Raw genomic sequence first — 27914 nt, 5'->3', positions numbered from 1 at the left:
AGCAAATGTTTAACAAAAACATAAATATAGAACTAAGACAAAATCAATCACAACTACATAACTTAAATACTTTAACAAATACAATATAAAACGTAGCACGTGACATCATGAATAAATAAAACATTTTTCAAGGGAGATTATAGTAATGTACCGTAACTAAAAAATTCTGTTTAAGATCATATACGAGTGTATGTTTGGTTTATAATTGTAAAACGCCACTATTGTGGTTGCGTAGAAATGTCTATATAATACATATGGTGAAAATAACTTAGTCTTACTGATCTCTAATGCTATGAATATACAGATTCATGGAGCGAGAACGCGTGGGACACCTCTCTCAACATCCGATACACTGGCTATCTGCTATCTCTAGTTGTCAAGAGGGGGTCCCTCCATCCCCACTCTTTCTCACCGAGGTTTCTGATCAGCCCATGTTAGTGGCCCACGAGAAGCTCGTTGTATTAGACAGACGTATATTGTGTTATGACGTAAGAGTTACCAGGCAAGCAACCTCTGCGTTTTGTAAACAAGTCTATTACCCCGGGACCTGAATGAAGTGAATGGTTTAAAAACAGAAAGTAAATAATTATGTGAAAACAATTTTTAACTTTAAATCAAATTTGTTAAAGAACATTGATAATTAATTATGGCAAGTGACTTGTGTTTACACCCAGACTGTGTAGAAGAAGTGGTGGAGGAGCTTCTTAATAGTGATATTATAAGTAAAAAAGGATTAGCAAAGTTGAAAGATGACGCCCGTAACAATATTGATCTTAATATGTTGATGGATGTTAGACATAAGGAGGTAACATGTGCTATAAGTTACATTTTCTAATTCACTCTACCTTAGCTGTAACAAACTGATTAACACTGTAATCCCAGACTTTGGAGGTATACTTCACATCACATAATTCATTGGAAAATCAGAGCAATTAACTGAGTCTACTTCAATTTCGGCTGCAGTATAATAAGCGGCTACCAAGACAATCGGATTATGATTATCGAATTATTCGAATCATCGATATTCATGACCAACTAAAGGACTGAAATCAAAATGTCGGACGAAATAACGGGGTAGAGCACAAGTGTAGAGTCCGATAAGTGGACCCGGTTTTTATATCGATTAGTACAATCATCGATACTTAATATTCATTCATCGAATACGTATTTATAACTCATCAACATATCTATAGTCATAATAACAATCATATTTTAAATTAAAATAATTAATATAGTGCTCATAGTGATAATCTTATAGATAATAAATGAGCTCTAACAATCAAAAGAAACGATTAGAACTGGAAATAGGAAAACTCATAAATAATAATGAAATTATAACATAGCAAACATTTATAATAGGAAATACAAAAAATACATAATTATTTATGTAGCAATGATTAACGGCTTTCAAAAAGTTATTGAAGCATCTTTTCTAGGAAACCGTACTTCTGTTACGTACAAATGCTCAAACAGATGATCTGCAAGCAGGTCGCCTGATATGTCACTTTTAAAATTTTGTTTCACGGCCCTCCACGACCTTTCGACTGTCTGTTATTACCTATAAAAGAAAATATAGGTACTTTGGGAATATGCCGACCACACCCAGATATAAATCGTCATTTGACATTTTGCTTCTACTGATTACTAGATTAGCGTAGAACAATATTTCGTCAATATAAAACAGGAATTGTCTTATCGCAAACCCCTCCCCATCCTCAGACAGAGGTCAAAGTCGAGCGGTCTAGTTGATAACGTGATTGCAGAATCTCGCCGCCCGTTCAGCTGGTGCGTCACTTTGTTGTACTTCCGTGTTTTACATTTCTCGAAACACAAAAATTCAACAGAAACAAACATTACCAAACAAAAACTAAACTCTATTGAAAAAAACACTCAAAACTTGTTTTTATTCTTGATCACACTCCGCCACCCAAAATGCGAGTGCCTCCGGCCATCAGCGCGGGCTTTGACACAAAAATATAAATTTATAGAAACAAAGGTTCTTTTCCGTTAATTCACTACCATTAGTTTTATGGTCAGGAATTCTGTTAATTCCCTACCAATGATGTTTGTACTTAAATTAGATTAAATTTTGGTTTTCTTTAGCCAATTGTGTTAGTAGAAGTGTGTTAGATAGTTTATCACTATCTTATCAGTGATAAACGTGCGCCGCTTATCTTTTGCCTGTAATGAAACCTGCGTTAGTTCTGTCTGAGTTTTGTGTGTGTAAGCAGTCATGGCTTGATCTGGGCTTGGACTTTGCAAGCTCGAGTTAATTTTTTTACCTAAAAGAGCAAGCAGCGCAAAGCGCTGCGCATCGGGCAAGCATCGCGTGATCTGAGTTTTGAATAGGCAAGCTAGGGTCTTTTTAGCATGTGACAAGAACCATCGCACGCCATGTCCATAACTTCACTAATTATCACTTCATTCCAGGTATTTACTATTATTAACTAACACAATTGGCCAAAGAAAACCAAAATTTAATCTAATTTAAGTACAAACATCATTGGTAGTGAATTAATGGAATTCCAGACCATAAAACTAATGGTAGTGAATTAACGGAAAAGAACCTCAAACATTGTAGAACGAAAAAACTACTCTTTAATTACAACGATTATCAATTTTTAATGGGTTTCCTGTGACGCCCAGAATGCAGCAATATTAAGGATGAGTGAGTGTAGTGGATTTCCGCCTTCAGCCGCAACTGCCGACCGCCACATGTATTCGGCTAGGTATGAGTCAAGATGGTGTCGTGCTGTTCCTTGATGTTTTTTATTACGCCATTTAGCTGAACCCCACATTCGCTCAACCTGTTGAGTATTAGCACCGGTTTCCGGGTCGACAAAATTGTATCGATGGTTAACGACTGCAGTCACGTTATCTACTAGACCGCTCCACTTTGACCTCTGTCTGAGGATGGGGAGGGGTTTGCGATAAGACAATTCCTGTTTTATATTGACAAAATATTGTTCCTACGCTAATCTAGTAATCAGTAGAAGCAAAATGTCAAATAACAATTCATGTCTGGGTGTGGTCGGTATAATCCCAAAGTATCAAGTGTTTATAGTTTATACAAGTTAGTTATTGTTCAAAAATCAGTATTGATTGGTTATATTGAAAGTTATAATTAAGTAATATCGAATATCGATATTAAAAACCGGGTCCGCTTATCGTACCCAACCCAAGTACAATAAACGGACGCGGTTTTTATATCGATTAGTATAATCATCGATACTTAATATTCATATATCGAACAGGAGTCTTATCAATCACGTTCCACCACGAACTTTCAACCGTCTGTTATTGTCTATAAAAAATAATTCTTTTAATAAAAAAAAAGTATTTATAAAAGTTAGTTATCATTAAATATTTTCAAATTCAGTATAGCTTGGTCATATCGATAGTTATAATTAGGTAATATCGTTTGTCAATATCGATATAAAAATTCGGGTCTGCTTATTGTACTCTACCCGAGTAACATAATGGATATTTCAAAGAACAATACGGTTTTGCTAGTTTTCAATCCTAGAAATTAATGAATAAATATTAATATAATTTACACATAAAAATATAATTATGATTAATATAACAACAAAACAATTACATTTACTTATCTTATGTATTTTCAAGGATAATCATGACTGCTAGTGAAACAACGAAGACACGTGCGTCACTGTTCTTGTCGCTATTAGTCAATAACGAAATACATTATTTTAATTTTGAATTTATTTCTAAACACGTTTATACTTTAAATTAATTTTTAAAAATAATGTTGAACTGAATTATGTTTTATGCTTTAAAATCGTATTATAGTGAAGCTATACTTTTATATGCAAAATAAATATTTGTTTCAGATTACTGTACATAAAATAACCAAACTTTATTTATACAACGTTTAAGCATTGTAGTACTTACGATTACTTTAGCTACTATGAAATGTTATTTATGCAGGTACTTATGTCGTCAAAAGTACATTCATTAATTAAAATGTCATAGTTTATTTGATTTCAACTGATATAGTACACAATCTTTTATTATATTCATAATACCAAATTTAGAATGTTCCAAAAAAGTCTTCTCAAGATTGTTTTTAGATACGTCGTGTTTGTTCTTACTTTTCTTGCAGCAAAACACTATTTGATTTCCACCTTTAATTCAAGTTTTCATCTCGTCAATACATACTGGACAATTCGGATTTAAAGGAACAAGGTCATTTATCTTGTAACCATTTAAAACATTGCTCAGTTTTTATTTAAACATTTTGAGCCAATATATCTGCATATTAAACTCTATTGTTTTTGTCATTTTCATTATCCTTCTCCTACATAAACGAAGTAACAACAGCTGGTAATGACGTCTCTACTCTTAATAAAGAAAGCTGGCAATGATCCATTATGAATATCTATGGGTCAAATGTCGTATTCAATAGTATCGATAATCATAATCCAATTGTGTTGGTGGCCGCTTATTATACTGTATCCTCAGTTTCTTCCATATAATGATCAGAGAGTCCTTAGAAAATAAGAACAATGAAAATTAGGTGGTATTTGAAAGCCATCGTTAATCTTGCAGAGTGATAAGAAATTTGACTGGCTGGAGTATAGTAAGCGGCTATCACCACAATCAAATCAGGGAACCAAATTATTGGTTATAAATACATAAACTATGAAATAAAAATGTTTTAATTATAGTTATGACAAATAACAAAGTTCTAGGACATTAAAGTGGAACTACCTTTTGCACAGAGTAATATTTCCTTGTTCTACATCTCTGTGCTAGGCATCACTGATCTAGTTGTGACCAAACTCGTGTTGCTGCTGACATCAGCCATCGCGCCATCTTTTAATACGTAAAATGACAATAATACTGAAATCAGGGGAATTTGATCCAGAGGATATTTGTGTTAATTTAAATTACAAGTGCCTCTGACCATCAGCGTTAAGCAGGATCGACGATAAACGAAAAACGTCCCTAGATATAGGCTAGTATCTATCAGGATATCAAATTCTAGAAGTCTGATCAGGAATGCCTCCGCCCATTACTGATAGGTAGGAAACGCAACTTAACAAAATAAAGAAATATTGTAAATTAACCATAACTTCTTACGGTGTCAGTTAACGGCCGAAATAGCCAATCAAAATTTCAATGTTACTAACGTATTCTGCTCATCCTCCTAAACAAATATAAATATTTATCATTTTCAGCGTTATCTGCTTCTGATGTTCTGTGATCAAAACAGCTCAGTTAAGTAACATCAATCATCTCATCCAATACTCTTCACTGTCTCCTCAATGGCGTGTATTACACAGTTGTGGTGTGTCAACTGTAATACGTAATGTAATTTCAAATTAGTTTTGAAAGATTTTTACGTGTTTGATTGCGGATTATGTGAGCTGTTAAAATTTTAGGAAATTAATTTATTCCTTTTTAATTGGTCATCGTGTTTTTTCAGAGTGAGAGTATAAGTTCGTTTGTATTTTTTAAATCAAGAAAAGCTATTTTTATGTTATTGGAAGTTACCACGTGATATGTAAGTACATAGTACGTTCATGCGAAGTCATGGTTGCGGTATTATTGCTTATTTATTAAACTTACTTTTTACCCGCGGCTTCGCACACAACTTCGTAGGTTTTGCACCTGTATGAGCACTTCTGGTGTGAGTGAATTATATTTCAGATGCCAATGTAGAGTTTACCTTCTTCTCACGATCAAGAAAATATGTTAAAAAATGTATATTTATGGTCACTGTAATTTACTTCAATGATAGTATTTATTTTACCATAGCTAATTTTACCTCTTTTCTGATCAGAAAATATATGTACAACATACACAGCTCTAAGAAGCCTACTTTTGTCAAAAGACAACTAATTTCGGTTTCATTACAGTCTTTAAAAGAAAAGTAAAAATTAGACTACATTGTGTCTCATATCTGTGCTGCTAGCAATTACCTGCTCCTTTGCATGCAAATTTAGTAGGTGTTGTGTTGCATGTGTATGAACACTGCTGGTTCGAGTGAATTATATTTCCGACGGCAGTGCTTAGTTTGTCTAGTTCAAGAAAATACTTCAAGAAATTTATATTTATGGCTATTGTAATTTACTTAGTTCTTAGTATGTTTTGTTCCTCTGTTTCGCAATCAAGAAAGCACATATATCACAGATTAGAGAAGCCTACTTCTGTCAAAAGTAAACTAAGATGGGTTTTATATCAGTCTTTAAATTTATAGTAAAAGTTAAATAATATTATTGTCTTTTAAATCTAATATTAAATATTTGATAAAAATGTACAATTAAAGGTACATTAACAATGACGCTACGCGTTTGTTTCTTTATAAACTGAAAAATATTGTTTATATTCTAGATGGAATCGGTACATTAGTTCAAAATCACAGTCCAGTGAATTTTCCATCTCGCATAGTTGCTTCAAAGGGATGTCTTATTTTGCTCTCTATTAAATGTTTTAGGGCATTTTCTAAGGTAGATGAGTACTTACCTAATCACTGAAATCTAAAAATGTGTTAAAAATATTTTTTTTTCTGTAGAGAATATAGAGCAAAATAAGACATCTTTACTTTACTTTACTCTTTTAATATAGTCACTATAAATGTAAACAAATTGAAAATAATAAACAACTAGTGGATCCATGCTACTCCGCAGCGTTACACAATGTAATTGGCGTTAGTGATTGTTTCCCCATCAAAGGAGAAAATAGTATATGAGGAGTAATATACTTACATAAAAAAATCAGTTCTCATATTTTAATGTTGCATAGAAACATCACATATCGTAAAAATATTAATTAGAATAGAATAGAATAGAATAGAATATATTTATTTTTCGAAAGTAATTACAATCCATCACAACTAAAATAATCTGGTGCAAAATTATCAAAAAAGATGGTAATAATATTAATTCACATATAGTCTTAAATTAATGACTGCAATTAAACTATACAATATCACAAATTATCATAATTAAAAGAATAAAAATACTATATATAAGTTTAAATGCAACACACATATTCTAGTATATATCCAATATATATTTACTTTCAAAAAACATAGGGCCTCTAAGGCAAAGCCTGTGTAGAGGTTCCTTCTCCAAGATTAAACAATTTGCGCTACAAAGATTTTTATATTTTATTTAACTACATAAAGTCCCACTATATAAATGCAATTGTGGCAATATAACTTCAACAAACCTAGCAGCTTAGAATAATGTTTGTTTCTTTACGATATAGATTCAAACAAATTAAACTTGTATATTAATAAGGTGATCAATATTATCTTTTTTTAAAAGCCAAAACTTCAATTTTTTTGCAAACAACTTAGCATTTGTACAATTTGCAATGCTTTTCGGAATAATATTAAAAATTCTAGGACCCATAAAACAATAACTTTTCGTAAAAAATGTCAAATTTGGCTTGGGTACTTCCAAACGTTCTTTATACCTCAATTTATCTTTGTAACAATTATTTAATTCATTCAAATTCCCACTTTTCACGAAAAAAATTTTTAATACTTTATATACAAACATATTTTAAAGGGAGAATTCTTAAATCTACAAATAAAGGCCAAGATGGTTCAAATTTACTTTTTCGTTTAATTAATTTAATAATTTTCTTTTGCTGTGTAAAAACTGGTTTCAAACTGTTGTCAAAAGTCCCACCCCAACAGAAAATACCATAGGTCCAGTCTACTGTTTACTAATGAAAAATACAACATTCTTAAGACATCTTCCGTGCACATGTTTTTCAAAAAATAGAAACATCTTAGTGTATTGTATAACTTTTTCTTTAAACTTTCAATGTGTTTCTTCCAGTTTACCTCCCTGTCTAAAATTACTCCCAAATATTTCAAACTATAAGTCTGTGACAAAATTGCACATCTACCATTGCAATGGGTATTTTTAAGCAAACAGTCCATACATTTATATATAATTTCATTATCAAATTCTTGCTCACTTCTTAAATTGAAATTTATGTATTTTGTTTTTTCCGGACTTAAAAGCATACAATTGCTTGTAAACCACTATTGAATAGCGTTCAAGTCAGAATTCATGGCTTGCTCTATTTCAGTCCAACTATTTTTTACGTAACACAAAGCTGTGTCGTCCGCAAAAGATGTTAATTTTCCATTTAATTTTGCATTACAAAGATCATTAATGTAAATTAAAAAAAGAATTGCTCCCAAAACTGACCCTTGGGGTACTCCACTACTGATGTAACCAATTTCACTAAAAACGTTGTTAATTTTCACACATTGACTCCTTTTTGATAAATAACTTCCAAACCAGGAATACGCATTTCCTCTAACCCCGCTCATATATAACTTTTCCAAAAGAATTTTGTGATCTACTGTGTCAAATGCCTTTTTTATATCTAAGAAAATTCCACTAACTTCCACTAATTAGTTCACATGTTGGTCTAACTTTGTTCACAAAAAAGACCACATAATTTCACAATACATTCATCCAAACCACATTGGATGTGAGCCGACCTTGAGGTTTAATTTCTACCTTAACATGTTTTAACAATTTCTCACGAGATAGGCCAACATATAACTGACCATGACAACACTGGTTGAGGTAAGTATACTCTGACTCGGTCGATTGTTGGTCGCTGGGCCTTGTTAATTGTCACGCAGAATGCCACATATAACTGACCATGACTGAACACTGGTTGAGGTAAGTATACTCTGACTCGGTCGATTGTTAGTCGCCGCGCCTTGTTAATTGTCACGCAGAATGTCACATATAACTGACCATGACTGAACACTGGTTGAGATAAGTATACTCCGACTCGGTCGATTGTTGGTCGCTGCGCCTTGTTAATTGTCATGCAGAATGCCACATATAACTGACCATGACTGAACACTGGTTGAGGTAAGTTTACTCTGACTCGGTCGATTGTTGGTCGCTGCGTCTTGTTAATTGTCACGCAGAATGCCACATATAACTGACCATGACTGAACACTGGTTGAGATAAGTATACTCCGACTCGGTTGATTGTTGGTCGCTGCGCCTTGTTAATTGTCACGCAGAATGCCACATATAACTGACCATGACTGAACACTGGTTGAGATAAGTATACTCCGACTCGGTCGATTGGTGGTCACTGAGCCTTGTTAATTGTCACGCAGAATGCCACATATAACTGACCATGACTGAACACTGGTTGAGATAAGTTTACTCTGACTCGGTCGATTGTTGGTCGCTGCGCCTTGTTAATTGTCACGCAGAATGCCACATATAACTGACCATGACAACACTGGTTGAGGTAAGTATACTCTGACTCAGTTGATTGTTGGTCGCTGCGCCTTGTTAATTGTCACGCAGAATGCCACATATAACTGACCATGACAACACTGGTTGAGGTAAGTATACTCTGACTCAGTTGATTGTTGGTCGCTGCGCCTTGTTAATTGTCACGCAGAATGCCACATATAACTGACCATGACTGAACACTGGTTGAGATAAGTATACTCCGACTCAGTTGATTGTTGGTCGCTGCGCCTTGTTAATTGTCACGCAGAATGCCACATATAACTGACCATGACTGAACACTGGTTGAGATAAGTATATTCTGACTCGGTCGATTGTTGGTCACTGCGCCTTGTTAATTGTCACGCAGAATGCCACTTTGATTGGGAATTGTTCTCGCTTTAATGAAACTGGAACTGTAGTGTCAGATCGTGATTAGTTAATGCGAGGTAATAATACCCGTTGTCCAACCTCTCTACCAGTAATAATTTCCAAATACAAACATTTTTTTTGTCAATTGGTCTTGTGCCATTTAGTAATCCTTTCATTGAATTAAGGTTTCTCAACAGCATTACAACTGCACTTTCGATCAAAGTCAACTCATGGGGTGGTAAGCCAGTCATATCAATGTTGTTTAAGAATTCAGTAGGAAATTGTAGCAGTTCACTTTCATCTTCAGTTATTAAAGTATTTACACTTATGTAAGTTATGGATGAACCTGGAAGGAGATCTAAAACCATTTTATTATCTCATCACAGTGCTCATACTTAGGTGCCAGAATGCATGGCTTGAAAGGTAGGAACCAAAAAAAAGGAAGAATTTTGACCTATATTTCACTGTCAATATCTTGAGTCTGAAATCTTTGATAAGGGACCATAGAGTTGAAAATTTAATTGAGTTATGTACTGTAGTAGCTCAAGATGCGTGAGGTATAACTGGCAATACTTGCCGGAAATCTCCTCCTAAGATGATGATTTTCCCACCAAATGGTACATCGTTTTCATTATATCTTTCAGTAGTCAATTAATATACATCAAGGAATGTTTGTTGGCCATAGGTGCCTCATTCCAGATGATTAAATTTGCAGAACGATTTATGGCGGCTTTTCTTTACTATTAACTTTTAAATTGGACACAATATGCTCACGTAAATTTAGTGGTAATTTGAATCGGCTCTGAACTGTTCGACTATGTGGAAGTAACATAGCAGCAATTCCAGTCCATGCTACAGATATAACTTGCATGCCTAAATTAACACAATTCTGGATTAAACATCTATACAGAAATGGTTTTCCAGTACCACATGTTCCTGTTTTATCTATAAAATATGTTCTACAAACACTTGTAGAATTGTCTGTGTTGTGAATTAAGTTGAGAACTTCATCTATAACAAATCTCCTTCTTCATTTGCTGAAGCCATCATTTGCATTATTTAATCAACTTGAATCTCCTCTTTAGTTTCCTCCATAGTTTGAGGTAAATTGTCAAAAGTAGGTAAATCAAAGGATGACAGAGAGCAACCATGTAATTTTAGCGTTTCTGAAATGTTTTTGCAAAGCCTACTGATAGGCTACCTTGGCCACGTAAAAGATAAGGAAATCTTGAGACATTGTTTTTCTGAATTGATTTCCGTAAACATTTGATGGACTCTGAAATATAAATATGTAGGAAAATAACTGTCCAAACTGATATGGCATTTGAAAGGAAGAAGCCTCTTCTAAAACATGCTGCCATTCTACATCATCCAATATCAATCCTCGGGCAGTGGCAGCTGCTTTAAAAGTAGGGTAAGTCACATTTTTAAAGGTCGTCATAACTTCAAAGCTTGTAGCCCCTGCTACGTGAAGCAATAATATATGTAGATGGTACCGCTCTGAATCAGAAGGTGAGACAATGTACATTCGGACTATTGTTTTCGTATAAAGTTTACGTTTATGCCCTTATGTTTTACTCCAAAAGAAATGGAGGCATTTCAGGATAAATGTAATGTAGTAGGATTGCTGTTTAGCTTGAACCATGCCATTAACTGTGTATTACGTAACTCTGCTTGGATTAATGCTTCCTCAAGAGCATCATTTTTTAAATAAACATTTTGAGAATTAGGCAAATGAACTGGTTACCTAACTACAGAATGCGATATGCAAACATTCTCCTAGCAGCCTCACCTGGTCCAATTTAATGAGCGTTTAAGGATCATTAATTTCATCATTATTGAGTATATCACTTTCAGCAGCTACTTCTATATTACAGCAATTATTACCTTTATAGTCATCTTATGGATATACTTGATAGAGCAAACACTCAAACAGAACTTCACATTGATATGAGCGTGGAAATATAACAAGAGGAATGGATTATACGGTAACAATGAACTGAATGGATTATACGGTAACAATGAACTGATTAGTAACATCAACAAACTCTCCATTGATGCACTTAGTTATGGTCTTGCCATTATCTTCGCCTATAAAGTGGATAGCCATTTACATTTTCTTTTGTTTCCTCATAGAAGCATTTTGTAAAATCTTTCTTACATTTTCCTTCTGGCATGCAAACACAAGGAGGATTGAGATGACCACACGGTTCATGCACCATATGATTTTTTACTAATTCATAGTTTTTTATCTGAAGGGTTGGAAATTTCAGCAGATACAACTTTGTTAATGTCCTCTGGGTTTCTGGGTTCCTAAACTTAAAATTATCATGCCCACTTAAAGCAGGTGAATGTGGGGCAGTCCAAGTTTTTGGAATTTCACAGTGTAGAAAAATGCTTTTAATTTTCCAAAGATCTCCACTTTACAAATTAGTCATAGCAATTCTTCCACTTCAGCACGAAAAACTCGTACCACAGTGTCTGGCCTATTATTTGGAGTCTCCCAAGAATGAATACTATCAGTTATTTCAGACCATGTAGGATTGCAAGTAAATGTGTTATGAAGATGTGTGGTTTGCCAAACTTTCTCACTAATGCCATAGCATTTTGGTAATCTGCATCATATTTATTGGACTCCCAATAAAAGATGAAGGCAGAACTACAATCCGATTTACTCTCACCTTTTCATGCTCAATCCTCACACGTAAAGCATCTGTTAAGCCTATGTATGTTTCTGCACGCAATTTAGTTTCTTCCCTTTGGATATACTTCAGTCTATCGTGCAGAATTGTACTCAACTAACAAAGACCTTTAATTTGATGTACTACTCTACCTATACTCTCATTTAAGATTTACTTCTGACTCCTTGCGGACCATCCCTCTGACATGACAAGAATATGGTAGTTACTTCAAAAAGTACATTTATAGGTGCAGTAATGATGTACCAAGTTTTATTGCTTTACCTGTAATCGTTCGGGAATTATCAAGCTCATGCAGAACTTTTTTACACCCTGTAAATTCTGAGGCTATGGTGATAAGAGAATAATACAACACCCTTCTTGTCATTTTTATCTTTACACATTAGACATATTCCTCCAACCCAGTGTTGTATCCATTGACCCCAAAAACGTTTTTCATTCCACATCTCTTCCTCTAAGCTCCTAGCACGGCTGTCCTTGAAAGGGACCCAATAACACTGAAAAACTGATAGGCTTAATAAGTCAAAACAATGAAGGACCTAGTAAATAGTGAGATATATTTCCATATACACTTTACTAATTCAATAAACTTTTGTTCCAGGTCAAGAAAGAGTCTTTAGTTGAGACAAACATGAATATGAAACAATCTCATCTAAAAAAGTGAGTACTATGTAATAAAGTATATTAAAATGTTACTTTAGATTGTAAATTATGTGGAACATGAAAGATATCTAGAGATTTCAAGAAGTTTGTAATGATTTGTACATCTACGTCCAGGGTCTACCTAAGCCTTTTATCACCTAGGTTCAGGATAGATTTTAGCATCCCCTTACTTCTTTTTAAGGTGCTACAGTTGTTTTGTTGGGAGAACATTCTTTTATTTTAAATTCGTAGCTCTTTAAGATAGATAACTTCCCCAAAGACAAAAAAGTATATTTTCTTAGATCACTTCACGAAGGAATTACAGTTATAGTTGGAAATGTGGGCAATTTTATGATCGGTCCCAAAAAATAAAAACTGCTGAGAATTAAAGTGTGAAATTCTTAAAACAGTATGTTCATGAGTTGTAGCTTCAGGAAGTTATGTTTTATTATTCCATAATGATAATAATACAGTTTTAATTATGCAATTTAAGAAAATAACAATAATTCATTGTGAAATAATCAAAACTATTTTTCGTGTCTTCAGCAAAGGTATCTTAAAGGTCTGTGAAGATCCATGCAGTGAGTGACAATCACACTCACCAGTGCTCTACAGTGAATGCTGATAGTGAACTAGCATCGTACTCAGAGAGAATAGAAAAAGACTTTGGTCTTCTGAACTTTACTAACGAGAACAATAAGCAAAATATTGCACGTGGTTGGATTGATGATATTGTTGCTGCACTCAGACCCTCAGTTCCATTTAATCCAGAATTATTTGAAGACCCACTTTAAGTCAGCAAGCAGAAGTTATTGTCAGTTAGAACAAAAATGTTGACTCACTGATTCTCAAACTGAAACGCTACATTTCAGGATACAGCACAATAAATAACCAATTGATCAAATTCTTGAGTACAGTAATTTCATCAAGAAAAAGTCAGGCATTTCAAAATTCTTCTAAAGTGTAAAAAGACTTCTGTAGCAGCCTGGTCTTAAGTGATGTTTTGAAATTTGTCAAGAATCAAGAAACTTTTTTTGTCATTAGATACAACAAGTGCACAATAGACATTGCCATGAATATAGTAAAGACGTACTATAAATAAAAACTATATTACAATACAATTATTTTCCTTTAAATGCTTCATGCTGCTCTGAAGATAAGTACTATTCTAGTGTAAAAAATTAAAAAGTAATGAAAATAAAATACACAATTTATCAAATACACAAAACAAACCTCCTTCAAGTTGGTTAATAGCGAATTCTGTCAGTTGAACTATAGCCGTAGTGGTGGAGTTTTTTTCGAAGGACGCCATACTACTGAGTTGTCAAGACGTTTTGAGTCGTCAGATCTGTTATCAGTTGTTTCAGCAGGATTTTTTGACTACTTTAGATATTGTTGGGAAAATCGATATTGGTCTATAGTTTTCCATTGATGTTATGCTGCCTTTCTTGTCATTTGGGAATACTTTTGCAAGTTTTAGTTTCATTGTGAAGATACCTTGTGAAAATGACAGGTTGATTATGTGACATAAGGGACTCGCTATTTCATCCTTGCAGTGTTTCAGTAGTGTGGAGGTGAGTTCATCGACACTTGCTGATGGTTTTACTTTTAGGGATGTGAGTGCATGGAGGGCATCTTCTGGTATGGTTGGATGAGAGATTAAGTCAAGTAGCCTTTGCACATATGTGGCATTTATGGCTTGCCCAACATTACAGAGAGCAATATCAGGTGTTTTTGAAAAATGATGGTTGAAGTGTTCAGCAATTTTAGAAGGGTGTTGAATTTGTTTTTCGTTGACTCTAAGTTTAAGTAAAGTAGTTCATCCTTTGTACTATTTTTTTATCTTTCCTTGTTAATAACCACCGAACTACACCAGACCTTTGTATGTCGTTTGTGTTGTTAATAAAATCTGAAGTAGACTGTTTTCTCAGATTTTGAAGTAAAGATCATCAACCTTTTTCCTAGCAGTAGTTTCGAATGGACAAGTGAAAACATCTACAAGTCAAAATGAAATCGCTACTGTTGTATAATCTTGCTTTACAGGATAGACCACGTAATAAATCTTTGACTTCTTGTCTGCCTTTTTTACAAAGGCTTGTAATTATTCTTGAAGCCATTTGTTACCTTTAAATCTACCTTATTATCTGTACTAAAGTGGCTTATGGTATCATTTCAGTACTGCTTTCACTCTTAACTAATATAATGCAAAATTGAAATATTTTAAGATATTTTTATTGTAATTTTAATTATTTTTACTAGATTTACTCATAATCGGTCTTATTTTTCCTCATTAAATAACTAAAATACAAGGTTCTAGGTCAATAAAAGAAATGTGCAGTTCTATAGTGAGCTAAGTCAACTCCTCTTGCTTGCTTCCATGTGTTGATTGTTTACACTTATGTGATGGTTGTTGTGTTTCAATCTTATCCATTGTTTGTTTCATCTGATGGTAAGAGTTAAGATATGAATCTGTTTACCATCTTGTTTTTTTTTTGTGTGTATGATACAATTCAATCCTTACTGTAATAAGAATATTTTCATTTCAGAATTAAATTGAAAGATTGCTCCTCAAAAGTTTTGCCAAAAATTAAAGACTTGAAAATAATTGACAAAGAAATTGCTAAGACACGAAGAAAATTGATGGATTTCCAAAATCAGCGGGCAAAAAGAAATGCATCTTTGGCTAATAACATTCTAACTCTTGAGAAAGAAAAAGAGCAGATTACGAATTGCCCAGTTGTCATCAATTTGGATGAAGATCAAACAATGCATTATTTTAACTTGCATGTGGACCATCTTGAGGATAACAGTGGTCTGCAAAGAGGAAGACAAAAAACGTGGAAACCATTTGAGGTTAAACCTCCTCCAGTCATAAATGTGATTACAATATTGAAAGAAATTGACTCAAGAGCAACATCTATGAAACATAATGAAGAAAAACTTAGACTATTGGAGATGTGTGATCTCAAACCAATTCAGGTTAAAGGGAAAAGCTTGGAAGTCCCAGCATCAGATTCGCCAAGGCCAAAACAAGAAATTATTAGTATTGTACCCAACAATTCACCAGCACTTCTTGTTAGAGATTCTCCGACTAAATTTAATGAAGACCCAAATCTTAGTAATAGAGAAGAAATTGCACGGAAAGTTGTGGAAAAGTGGAGACTGTTCGTAAAAAATAAAAGAACTTTCGAGCTTGAAGAAAGAAAGCGTATGAAGTTGAAGTTATTAAAATACTATTTTGCTTTGTGGAGACTTAATGTTAAGCAAGGCAAAGCAAGCAAATTAAAGCAAGTCAATACAGAGACAGAAAAATGTTCTAAACAAAATAGAACTATTGAGATAAATAAGGCACAGACCATCAGTAATGGGATACAAAATCATGTTAAAACTTTGAAAAATCAATGTGACGAGAACAAAAAGAAAGATAGTGTTTTATCTGAAAACCCTCTTTTTATAATAACGCAAAATCACCCATCACAAGAGAATAACTTGAAACCTATAAGGAATAATCCAGTCAAATCTAAAGTAAATGTCAGAATGGTTAAACCAGAAGATGTTGGATTGGTTGAGAAAATGAAAGAAAAAACACGTCTTCATAATGGGAATGTAACTAAAGAAAAAGCATTAACTACCGAAACTATATCCAAAATATGCAAAGAGCCATTTGAAAACAGATTTCTTGCCCAGCAAAAAATAATAGAGAACCAAATGGCTGTGATAGAGAAACAGAGAAAAACAATACTTGAATTGAAAGCTGAACATTGGGAAACAAAATCAAAACTAAATCTGAAGTTAGCAGAAAATGAAATGGCAAAAGCACATGCAGCTTTTGGAAAGAAACACGCTCCATCAATAAACACAATAGAACGTAATGCACCTCTAAAGGAAGCGATTATACCGGGAGAAAAGATTAAAAACAAAACAGATTTATTAATGGAAAGATGGATGGAGAGACAGGCATACTGTAAACAACTTTCTGAATCTACAAAAATGAGGAAGAAACGGATAGAAGAAGAAAAAGAAAAAGAGAAAATAGAACAACAAGAAAAAGAAAAGAAAGAAAAGGAAGAACAAAAAAGACTGAATATTTTAATGAAGAAAAGGGAAAAGCAATTAGCCAAAGAAAAAGAAAGGATTGATCGTAATTCAAAATTGCTCACAGCTGAGTTAAATGAAATGGCTAAACAGCATTATAACAATGTTCTAATTAAAAAAGTATTCAAAGCATTCAAGAAATTCTCCTCTGATGTACATTCAATGGCTAACTCTTGTACTCAAATGTATGAAAGAAAGCTTATGGGTAAAGCATTAGCTGCTTGGGTATTTGAAACAAAAACATCTGCTCTAAAAAAATACCAGCTAGCTGATAATTACTATTATACAAAATTGATAAAAAAATGTTGGAACATTTGGCTTGGGGTAAGATCTAAAATTCATATTATAAGTAAATTATAGCTTTTTGAATAATTTCACTTGTTTGGATTTTGACAGTTCTCATTTTTTCACTATTTCCTTTTCTTAAAACAGGAGCAAAGTTGAACACGCTCATTTTTTTTTTTATTGTCAGTAATTTGCACGTATAGTTTTTATTTTCATCCGTAATTATTAGTTGTAGTTCCTGTCACCGTAGACTGCTGTATTTGCCATTCATCTGCACTGTTGTAGTTTATTTCTGATGTGGTGATAAATCGCAGAAACAGATGTTCCTCTTAAGTAATAAAACCATGTTGATGTTCCTCTTAGGTAATAAAACCGTATTAATGTTCCTCTTAAGCAATAAAACGGTATTAAAAACTACAGCTTGTGATGATTACTTGCTGTTTTGTATTTATATATTTTAAAATATATATTAACTTGGACACTAAATTTATATATATGTATAAATTCAGATCTGTTGGATGTAAACACTATATTATACCTATATAAGTCAACAAGCTAAGTTGAAGCATTAAGTTATAATTATGAATAACAGAGTAATAACATCGTAATTGAAAATAAAGGTTATGAATGAAAGAGAAAATATTTTAAACACGATTCGTATATGATCTGTTAATTATGAAATCAAGGTCTAGACTGTTTTATAGATTTTCTAATTCCTTTGCTAAGATAATTTTAATTACTACTTTTAACTAAAATCTCTTTCTCATTAGAATTATAAATAATACTTCATTCCTTAAAATTCAAAGAATATTAAAGTGTTAATGAGTAACCTTTCAAAACTTGTCATTATAAAGGAAAAATCATTTCCCAACATTTTTAGATTTGCTGTCTTATGCTTATGAAACTAATTTTATAACCAGAAAAATTATTGGTATTTTTATACTTTTATAATAGTATTTCATTGTCAGAACATTTTCACAAATTTACAATACTGTTTAGTTTTCATGTTACAGTAGCCTGAAATGAAAAATAAATATCTGTGTAAGACAATAGTTTAGGCTTACTACAACTTATGAGTAAAATCACTATACACTTTGTCAAAGTATATTTGCAAGTTTCAAAATAAGCGTACTGTAAACGTAATCTTTATTCACAATATGCTAACATAAAACACATTTTTACAAACTCGGTTCCTTCAATTAAGCTTATATTTAGCCTGTATAAAAAAGTTATGTAAAAAGTATTTAAAGTTAAACAATATATTTTTATAAGTAAGCAACGTTATCTGCCAGTTCATAGGCTAATTCTTTAAGTATTTAATTGCCAAAACCTTTTTTTTTCAAAACAACTGAAAACAGCCAATGGCTGATGATAACTGATGACAGCAGTCAACAAATCATCCGCTATTGTTGTAGCTTCCGCCAATTTTTTTTATTACCAACTAATAGAATTTATTGTATTATGAAACAGATGAAACTCGGGTGTCTTTGGTGAAAGTTGATAAACAGACGGAAAAGCTGCTGACCACAACTACCACATTCCTGCTCTTAAACGATTATCATTTCTCTGTAATTTATCAGTGCTTCAAACTGAAATTTCATGTTCATATTCTGTCACAAGTATCCTATGGAATAAGTATCTACGGCAGAACCTCAAATCAAAATCTAAATGCAATTAGCATTAACTGACTGTTGTTGGTTCTGAGGCCTTCAACAAAAGGTCTGAGAACCATCATGCGATTAAGAAGTGATGATTCAGTAAAGGAACATTTGACCAACTTAAGAATATTGACAGTGTATAGCCAGTATATTTTTAATACAATCATTTATGTAAAAAATCACAAAACTCAATTTTAAAACTTTTAAAGAGGTACACTTTTATAATACCAGAAACAAAAACACCATTATATTATTACCTCATCATAACCTAGAAAAATTTAAGAAAGGCACCACCTATGCTGGAATAAAATTTTTTAAACTATATTTCCAAAGCAATAAAGGAAATTAATTAATTAAAAAAAATTAAAACTATTATTAAAAGATTTTCTTTTGCAGCATGCTTTTTATTCACTAGATGAATTATAATATACAGTCAGTATAACTCATAAACATACATAGTGTTTTTAAGGTTTTTTTACAATTATTTTATCATACATCATATGAGGTTTTACAGTATGAAGTAATATTGTTAAATAGTAGTTTTAATGTACTTGACACTATTGTACAGGGTGAGTCTAAAAGGACTTTACAACTTTGAAATTATATAGATATTTATTGACTTTACTTACAGACTTGATATATGTGTCATTTTGTAGCAAATTACTTCAAGTTTGACTCTCGTAGTGCTGTAGTACCAAGTTCCGCCACTGCGAGCACCACCTTCGTCTGTACTAAAATGGCTACTTTCACTGGTGCGGAGCGTGCTCGCTTTGTGTTATTGTTTCATGAAACAAACTCTGCTACAAGTGTTCAGCGTAGATTTCGCACAGAATACGGAAGAGACCCTCCAAGCAGGCCTTCTATTTACAGTTGGCACAAGAATTTTGTCGAGACAGGTTGTTGTGTTCGTCATGAGAAATCGCCAGGTCGCCCACAGGTTAGTGATGTTACTGTCGAACAGGTCAGGGAAACCTTTGCCCGTAGTTCTAAAAAATCAACGCGGCGTGCAGCTGTGGAGACTGGAATTCCACAAAAGACAGTTTGGCGAGTTCTACAGAGACGTTTGCACTTAAAACCATAAAGACTTACGATGGTACAACTATCACTGATTTAGATAAAGCTGCTCATGGAGAATTCTGTGCTGTAATGTTGGATCGAATGGGGGAAGATGAGACATTCCTGAACTCAATAATATTCAGTGATGAGAGTTCCTTTCATATCAGTGGTAAAATGAACACCCATAACTGCAGAATCTGGGGGAACGAAAATCCAAGAGAATCCCTGGAACAAGTTCGGGACAATCCAAAAGTGAATGTGTTTTGTGCGATGAGTAAATTTAAAGTGTACGGGCCATATTTCTTCATGGAGAGAACTGTAACTGGTATCATTTACCTTGATATGTTGCAGAACTTTTTGATTCCTCAAATTGATGAAGATGAACAACAGGATGCTCCTTTCTACTACCAGTAAAACGGAGCACCACCTCACTACCTAACAGATGTTAGGGATTTCCTAAACGGTCGTTTTCCAGGTCGCTGGATTGGGCGTTCAGGACAAATTGCATGGCCACCTCGTTCCCCCGATTTGACTCCTATGGATTTTTTTCTATGGGGTTTCATTAAAGATAAAGTGTATGTTCCACCTCTACCAGCCAGTCTTGCAGATCTAAGAAGAAGAATTACAGCTGCGGTTGCTGAAGTTACGCCAGATTTGCTAGAACAGGTGTAGCGAGAAATTGATTATCGGTGGGATGTTTGCCGTATCACTAATGGAAGTCATATTAAACCGAAATAAGAATATGAAAATAAACTTGAAGTAAATTGCTACAAAATGACACATATATCAAGTCTGTAAGTAAAGTCAATAAATATGTATATAATTTCAAAGTTGTAAAGTCCTTTTAGACTCACCCTGTATATTTATACATACTAAATAAAGACTTTTATTTGATTTGATAGGCAAACGTGACTTGTCAATTCATTGGTGTTTTTAAATGCAATTATAATTATTTTATTTATAAAGAAGGGAATTATAACACGTAACAGAAGTCCCATTCACTATACTCTGATGCCTCAACGTAGCTTGTTTGACCATGTTTGTTTTTATGGAGAACTTTTGTTGGAGAAAGTGATTTTAAGATTTGTTGCTTGTTGGAAATTAAGTATTTCACTGTCATAGTAATGGACAATTTATATTGACCAAGTCTTTATTATTTTAGATTGTTGTCAACTAAACTCACATGTATATTAAATAGCTTTTAATTATTGACCAAGTCAAATATAAATGTAATTCTGCACTTTATTGTCATACTTCCATTTGTATTTTGTATTTTATTGTATTGTGCACTTTAGATTTGTATTGTTGTTGTGTTGATTTGCATTAAAATTAAGTTCATGTTTTGTTGTGTTTATTTTTCTCATTTGTAAACCCCTTTATATTGGTTAAAGCATGGCTGTCACTCAATTGTTTTATTTTATTTAAAATATTTTAATTTGATTTAGAGTTAGCTTATCAAACCAGTGTGACACTAATTAACATAAATCTAAATAGGCAACGTTCAAATTTTTCTCTTAGTCTATCATGGATATTTTTTTGTATATTTTACAATAAAAACCTAATTTTTGGGAAAATACTGGTAGAAGTGAAATAATTTTTAAACTTAAAAAGAAAGCAAGTTGGATAGGTATCAAGGTAAATCCAAGACAATCTTGTTGTATTATTTTTGAGCAGTACCAATTAGAGCTCCTGCTCTTTATTTCTACGATTTAGCAATTTTTATAAACTTAATTTAAATTATTTTCATCAATGTGTATACATAACTAATGCAAGATATAAATGCATTTTACAAACTGCCAGTTACTGGTTATCGCTATATCACAATGATCCATTTTGCCAAGGAATTTAATTGTATTACCTTAAATGACAGTCTGAAGAAAGAAACTAATATTAATCTTTTAAGAATATTCTCTTTAAAAGCGTATTCAACATATGTCTATATAAATTGGATGAGTTTTTTAAACTTTAGGTGGTAACCATAACCAGAGCAGTTATGCTAGATTCTCCACTAAAAAAAAAACCATGCTGTCCTTCAGGTAGTAACTGGCTAACTTTTAAATTTTGTAGAATTAGGGTTAGTACAATTTTCTCTATTATCTTTGATACTGATGGAATTAGAGAAATTGGTTTGAAGTTTGTTATATTATCTTTTCTCCCCTGTTTATTTAATGGACAGGCTTAGGACATTTTTAACTTGTAAGAAAAAACACCTTGTGATTAAGATTTGTTTATAATGTCTACTAGAGGATTGCACTTTTCACCTTTACAGAGCTTTAGAAGTCTGTAGAAGAGATGTCATCTACCCAAGCTGAAGAAGATGATTTCACTTTTTTAATGACATCTTTGATTGCTTTTTGAGAAGTAGGTGAGAAGGTAATAAGTAAACTTCTTGAGTTACAATGGATCACCTGATTGTCAATCATTGAGAGATAGTTGGCTTTCAAGTCATCTTTGATTGCTGTTTAAAAAGTAGGTAAGAAGGTAATAAGTAAACTTCTTGGGTTACAATGGATCACCTGATTGTTAATCATTGAGAGATAGTTGGCTTTCAAGTTCTTTTCACCTAAAGACGAAAAGTAGGTTAAAGATACTAGGGTGGTATCTATAACTGCTTCTCCTGAAGTATTTTGTTCCGATATGATTTTTTCACTGCTCTTTCTTGCAGCTCTCATATGACTGACCAAACTCCATATCGCTTTAAATATGTTACAGAGAAGAAGCTGCAATGAAATTTTCACTGTCTTTACCCCTGATAGACTTTAATTTAAGATCACACTCTTTTCTCATTTCTGCAGCTTAAATTTTGCAAGCCTCTTGAACAGTAAGTATAAATTTGTCTTTTGCTTTGATGTAAAGTTTAATCAACTGATCAGGCTGTGGGTTCGAAGTGAGTCCAGTAAGACTCTAATTCAGTAAGTTTTTTGAATTCTTCTGCATGAACACGATATATCCAACATATGTTAAAAAGTGTTAATGAAGTCATGTTCTTTAACATGAATTCTTTGACAAAATAAATATGTTAGATTCTTGTGTCCATATTGAAACTTTCTAAGCAGTTTAACCAAATGTGTTAATAATCATACACACTATAGCACTTGCTGCTTGAAATACTTTCTTCCAGTCTTGAGTACCAACAAGGTGTTGAACATTGCAAGACTGCATGCATTGCTATTTCCTTCGGCTTGATGTACCGTAAGTACCTTAATAGAGGGGGAGATCCCAAGAGTTAATATTTACCCACTATAATCAGATAATCCAGTATTGATAACTTCCTTTGATCAAAGACTCTTCCACGTTAGTACATACTACGCCAATTGATGAAACGGAGGTGTTTGTGATCCTTGTTGATGGAATACGAAGTATTTGTATATCAAATGAAGCAAAAAGGTCGTTTAATTGATGTAGATTATTTAGATTCCTAAGGCCTTTTCAATATAAAGATCTCCAACAATAAAGTTGCCTTTGTTATGGTGGAACTATATCCAGTGTTGGAGCAATCACAGGTAATATCTTTGAAAATAAATATGTTTATATACACTAACAAAAGCGGTATATTCTTTAAATGATATATCAAAAATTTTCTAGATCATCATAAAACAATCTACACTTTTCCTTCTTTAACATGAATTCTTTGACAAAATAAATGTGTTTGATTCCTGTGTCCATATTGAAACTTTCTAAGCAGTTTAATCAAATGTGTTAATAATAAAATTTATTTGGTTTGGGCTATTCACATTCAATATTAAACTGCAATTATTCTAAACTAAACATCTTTTATCTACAGCAGATTTTTTCTCCTTTGTTAGAACAGTTAAATAGTTAACAACAACCAACTATTTGGTTGTTGTTGGATGGTCAATTATTTCTTGATCCATTTATATTTTAAATTAATTTTTTTATAAATGCAAAGAGAAGTAATAGAACTTCATCTACCAAAAAAGATATTTTATCAAAATGTTTATATTTTTACAACTGAGAAAATAGAAATGATTTCATTGTACTGTACAACTATATAGGATATTATGTCTATGACTATAAATAAATGATAAAGCAAGATATACATTCAGATTGCTCATAAGACTAAATTTAACAATGGCAAAAATCCAATGAATGTAGCAAATAATGTAGCAGGAAAGAGGGCTTCTTTGTAAATATTATGATTGGCTCCAATCAGTAAGACGACCACAACTTGTGCTGACTTGCACACAGGTGTACTGAGTAAACTAAAATATAAGATGATAGATTTTAATTCTGCACCATCTACCAATTTCACAAAACATTTCCACATTGGTGCATAAAAAATATTTTTTTTTTTTTTACGAAACCCTACAATATCACATATTTTACAATTTTCACTCACTGATCAACACAACTTATGTTAGAAGGAAAACGACCCTTTCAAAGAACACTTATTCACTTTTTGTTTCAAATACATCTGAAGTGAATTTCTGCAATCCTATATTAAGAATTTATGGTATTAAAATCTACTTCTGTTTGCACTGTGTAATTTAGTAAACAGTTCTGTACTGCAACATCAATTTAATGGCTAAAAAAATAAAAAAATCTGACTGTGGCAATCGTTATTTTTTTCAAAGCTTAAATAGATAATGTTATTAATGCAATAGTAAGAAAAAACCAGTACCCAGCAGGGATCACTTCTGGCTGGTTTATACCTACCAGTTGAACCCACCACTGGGCACAGCAAAAATCGATGTGCCACTTCAATCTGGGCAACCTTGTGGATGTCCAGTAGTGGCACATCACTAACCGCAAATGTTGAGATTTTGGGGTTCATGGGCAATTCGATAGGTCTAGTCTACTGTGGAAGATGACTGTTGGAGTTGGTGGGCTTTGTTCCCTTACCTCAGAGGTTCTTGTTAACCTCAACAAGGGTGTGCCACCCCCTGCCTACTTTGACTGGAGAGGCTGGTTCAGAGCTGGCCTTCCTTCTTCCGGGATGACTTTGAGATGTAGTGTCCTAATTCTTCCTCATGGATCTCGATAGGAGGTGGCCCCTACCCCCTAACCTTACCCATCCTGAATATCCACTCCGGAAGCAGCGCAAAGGTTCTTACAGGACTAAGTGCAATTTATAAGCTTCTTGTCCTAAGAGAAGAAAAAAAAAACCAGTCTTGTCTATAGTGAAATTGTTGCATCTCAAAAGTAGATGACTCAAATTCAAAACAACTTTATTTCTTCAGTATACACACAAATTTACATGAATAGTGTTCTTAATTTAGGTATGAGCGCAAGATATATACGACAGAAATAAGTAAAAACTCCACACAGTGATGATAGAGTTTGAGAGCATTTTACTTTGCAGCTGCACCGGGAGTATAAGATGAAGGTGCAGGTTAGTGAAGACATGTACTGCCTGAAACTGCAAGAGAGGATGTTCCGCAGGTGGGCAGACTTTGCTGCAGAGCGTTACCTGGAGAATTGCTGCAAAACAGAGCTTGCAGAGCGATTGCACAGAAGGTAAGTAAGCGTTGCATTTTCTTGCAACGAACTATAATTTGGATTTGGATAATCCAAATGAAAAAGGGATTGTGGTTGTTAGTTATTACGATTATTCTCTATAGATAAAGTACGAGTTTTTCAGTTTAATAACGCAATAAAAAAAAATAGTAAAAAGAAAGAGTCATACCATTCAGAGTAACGCACTCACAAAGTAACGAGTCAGCGCTCACACAAAATAGTACCTCACTCCACCACCCGCTCTGAGGAACTGAGCCACTTCTCTTTTCCCGTTCATTTCACAATTAAAATATTCAAGAAGAAACAATATACAAGACATAATAATATCTTCCGATTCAGGTTTATAACCCATCACATTAGCTTCCCAGTCTTTAGGGCATATCATTACATTTAAATAACCCAGCACTGATAACCCCATAGGCAACTTTCTCTTTCAAAGTTCAGGCAGGCAAAGGTCACTCACAATGGTCCTGAAAACGAATTTCCACTCTATTAAATATAAAATGTTCAAATTATATTTCTAATAATTTTATAGTTCTTTTTAATATTCAATCTACGACTCCAATTTCTTCTTCATTTTCAAACAAAAAGAATTTTTGTATTTTCCTATTATAAGAAGAAATATGTTTAATATCTATAAATCATTTTAACTTCTTTACTACCATAAGAATTATTTATTGCTGAATTAATGTAATTAACATTAATGTAGATGTATTTATGTAAAACAATATGCATGGAAGATATGTTTAATATAATAAAAAACGTTTCTTTTAATCAAATTTTCTCCCTTGATTAGCAATGCTAGAGAGTTAGATATACATATACTGCTATGTAATCAATGCTTTTCTGAAAATAAATGAATTTTGAATTCTGTAACAATTTATTGTTAGTAGTGCTTTGAATGAGTTATAACAAAACAGGAATTAAGTGAAAATTTCATAAAATCCATATCTGGTCTAAGGTTTATTTTTCTAGGGTTATTAGATGCCTAAGAGGACTACTTGGACATTAATAAAAACATAAATGCATCTACAATCTAATCAAGATTAAGACACCTCATGTATTTTTACATCCTTATTTTTAATTCTAGAAATTCTAGGGAGATGTCTCGTTTTAAAGATATAATTAATATGCATCCAAGCGGTTTTTTTCAGTATTTTTATAAGTTATTCAGATAAAAGTCAAATTTTGTTATATTTCATGATTTAAATATTTAAAAAAAGTATATACTACTCGTACTATATTATAGAAAGAACTAAAAGGCGTTTGGATGCGAATGAGTATATCTTTAAAATAGACATCTACAACGCTATGATAAAAAAAGGGTGTAAAACTGCATGAGGTTTAACATTGTTCTTACAAGGGAAAACTCAATGTCATTTTACTACAGCCGGTGCTTAAGCATATCTCTAAATTGGCATTGGAGGGTTACCTAAATATGCTTTGACTATGACGTTCAGAAAATTACCTATCTGATGAGTGAGGAACATGTAACTTGATAACAAGGTTCAACGCCTAACACTTAAACACACCAATGAGCTATAACCTCTCACTTGTGATTATGAATACCAAAGAGCATGGCATGTTTGTAGTAAGAATGAAATAAAAACAATTATATTGCTTGTTCCTAGCAAAGGTAGTCTAAGAAAAGGTCAGTTTATTTTGGAGAATCCCGGTAGGTATAATTATGTGATGTTTCAATTTAAGACAACCTTTTACTCTAATGAATGTTTTCTATATAGTTTAGTTCTGGCAAGAATAACTCTTACAATTGTTTCCATTAATTAAGATTCAAAATCTTAGACTCTTTCCATCTCAGAAATCGGTTTTTTCTGTGTCATTCATCTCTTGATTAGTAATTTACTGATAGGACTTAGGAGGAGTGGTATCAGCTTTTGGAGCATGATCTGAAAAGGTGTTGTAAATAACCTAATCTGGCTTTTTGTGAGACTATACATTTTTTAGTAAATGATCCTATTTGATGATTCTCCTAACCTAACCTATCCTAAAAGTAAATGATTTTCAGCAGAGTTTTTTAAATCCTCCATTTCAAAATGATAAAAATTTTAGATTTCTTACATACCGTCGTTCAGTACAATAAGAATGTACAATATATGTTTAGATACCACTGCATCATCTTCGGCTTGTTGAATTTGCAGACAATTGCTGCGGCGCAGTTTTGCCTGCTGGAGAGACTTGCCGAGAGTCATGTTTGTGGAGAGAGAGAAGGAGCAACGACGCCGAGCTTGGAGACAAGCGGTGCAGGAGCTCATCCCTGACTTCAGCCCAGTGTTCGCTGAACAACTCGAAGTTTAAGCTACTTTATTTTAGTTCACTTTTTTATTAGTACAATTATATTTTTACACATCTCA

The 27914-nt window shown here is 33.1% G+C and overlaps 1 protein-coding gene across 2 annotated transcripts; it reads left to right on the top strand.

Moving 5' to 3' along the window:
* The first annotated feature begins 430 nt into the window (after window positions 1-430).
* On the top strand, window positions 431-27914 carry LOC124356592 (coiled-coil domain-containing protein 191). 2 transcript variants are annotated; one of them, XM_046807683.1, is made up of 5 exons: window positions 431-805; window positions 12930-12988; window positions 15517-17389; window positions 25388-25542; window positions 27702-27914. In XM_046807683.1, the coding sequence occupies exons 1-5, from the start codon at window positions 647-649 to the stop codon at window positions 27856-27858; spliced, it is 2403 nt and encodes an 800-aa protein (XP_046663639.1). In that variant the 5' UTR covers window positions 431-646; the 3' UTR covers window positions 27859-27914. The 2 variants fall into 2 exon arrangements, with proteins under 2 accessions (XP_046663639.1, XP_046663640.1); XM_046807684.1 differs by lacking the exon at window positions 15517-17389 and having other exon boundaries at window positions 724-805.

The sequence above is a fragment of the Homalodisca vitripennis genome, chromosome 3, assembly GCF_021130785.1.
Source record: "Homalodisca vitripennis isolate AUS2020 chromosome 3, UT_GWSS_2.1, whole genome shotgun sequence".
Taxonomy (NCBI): Eukaryota; Metazoa; Arthropoda; class Insecta; order Hemiptera; family Cicadellidae; genus Homalodisca; species Homalodisca vitripennis.
Note: the sequence above shows the minus strand (reverse complement) of the source record. Positions and strands in the feature narration are given on the sequence as shown.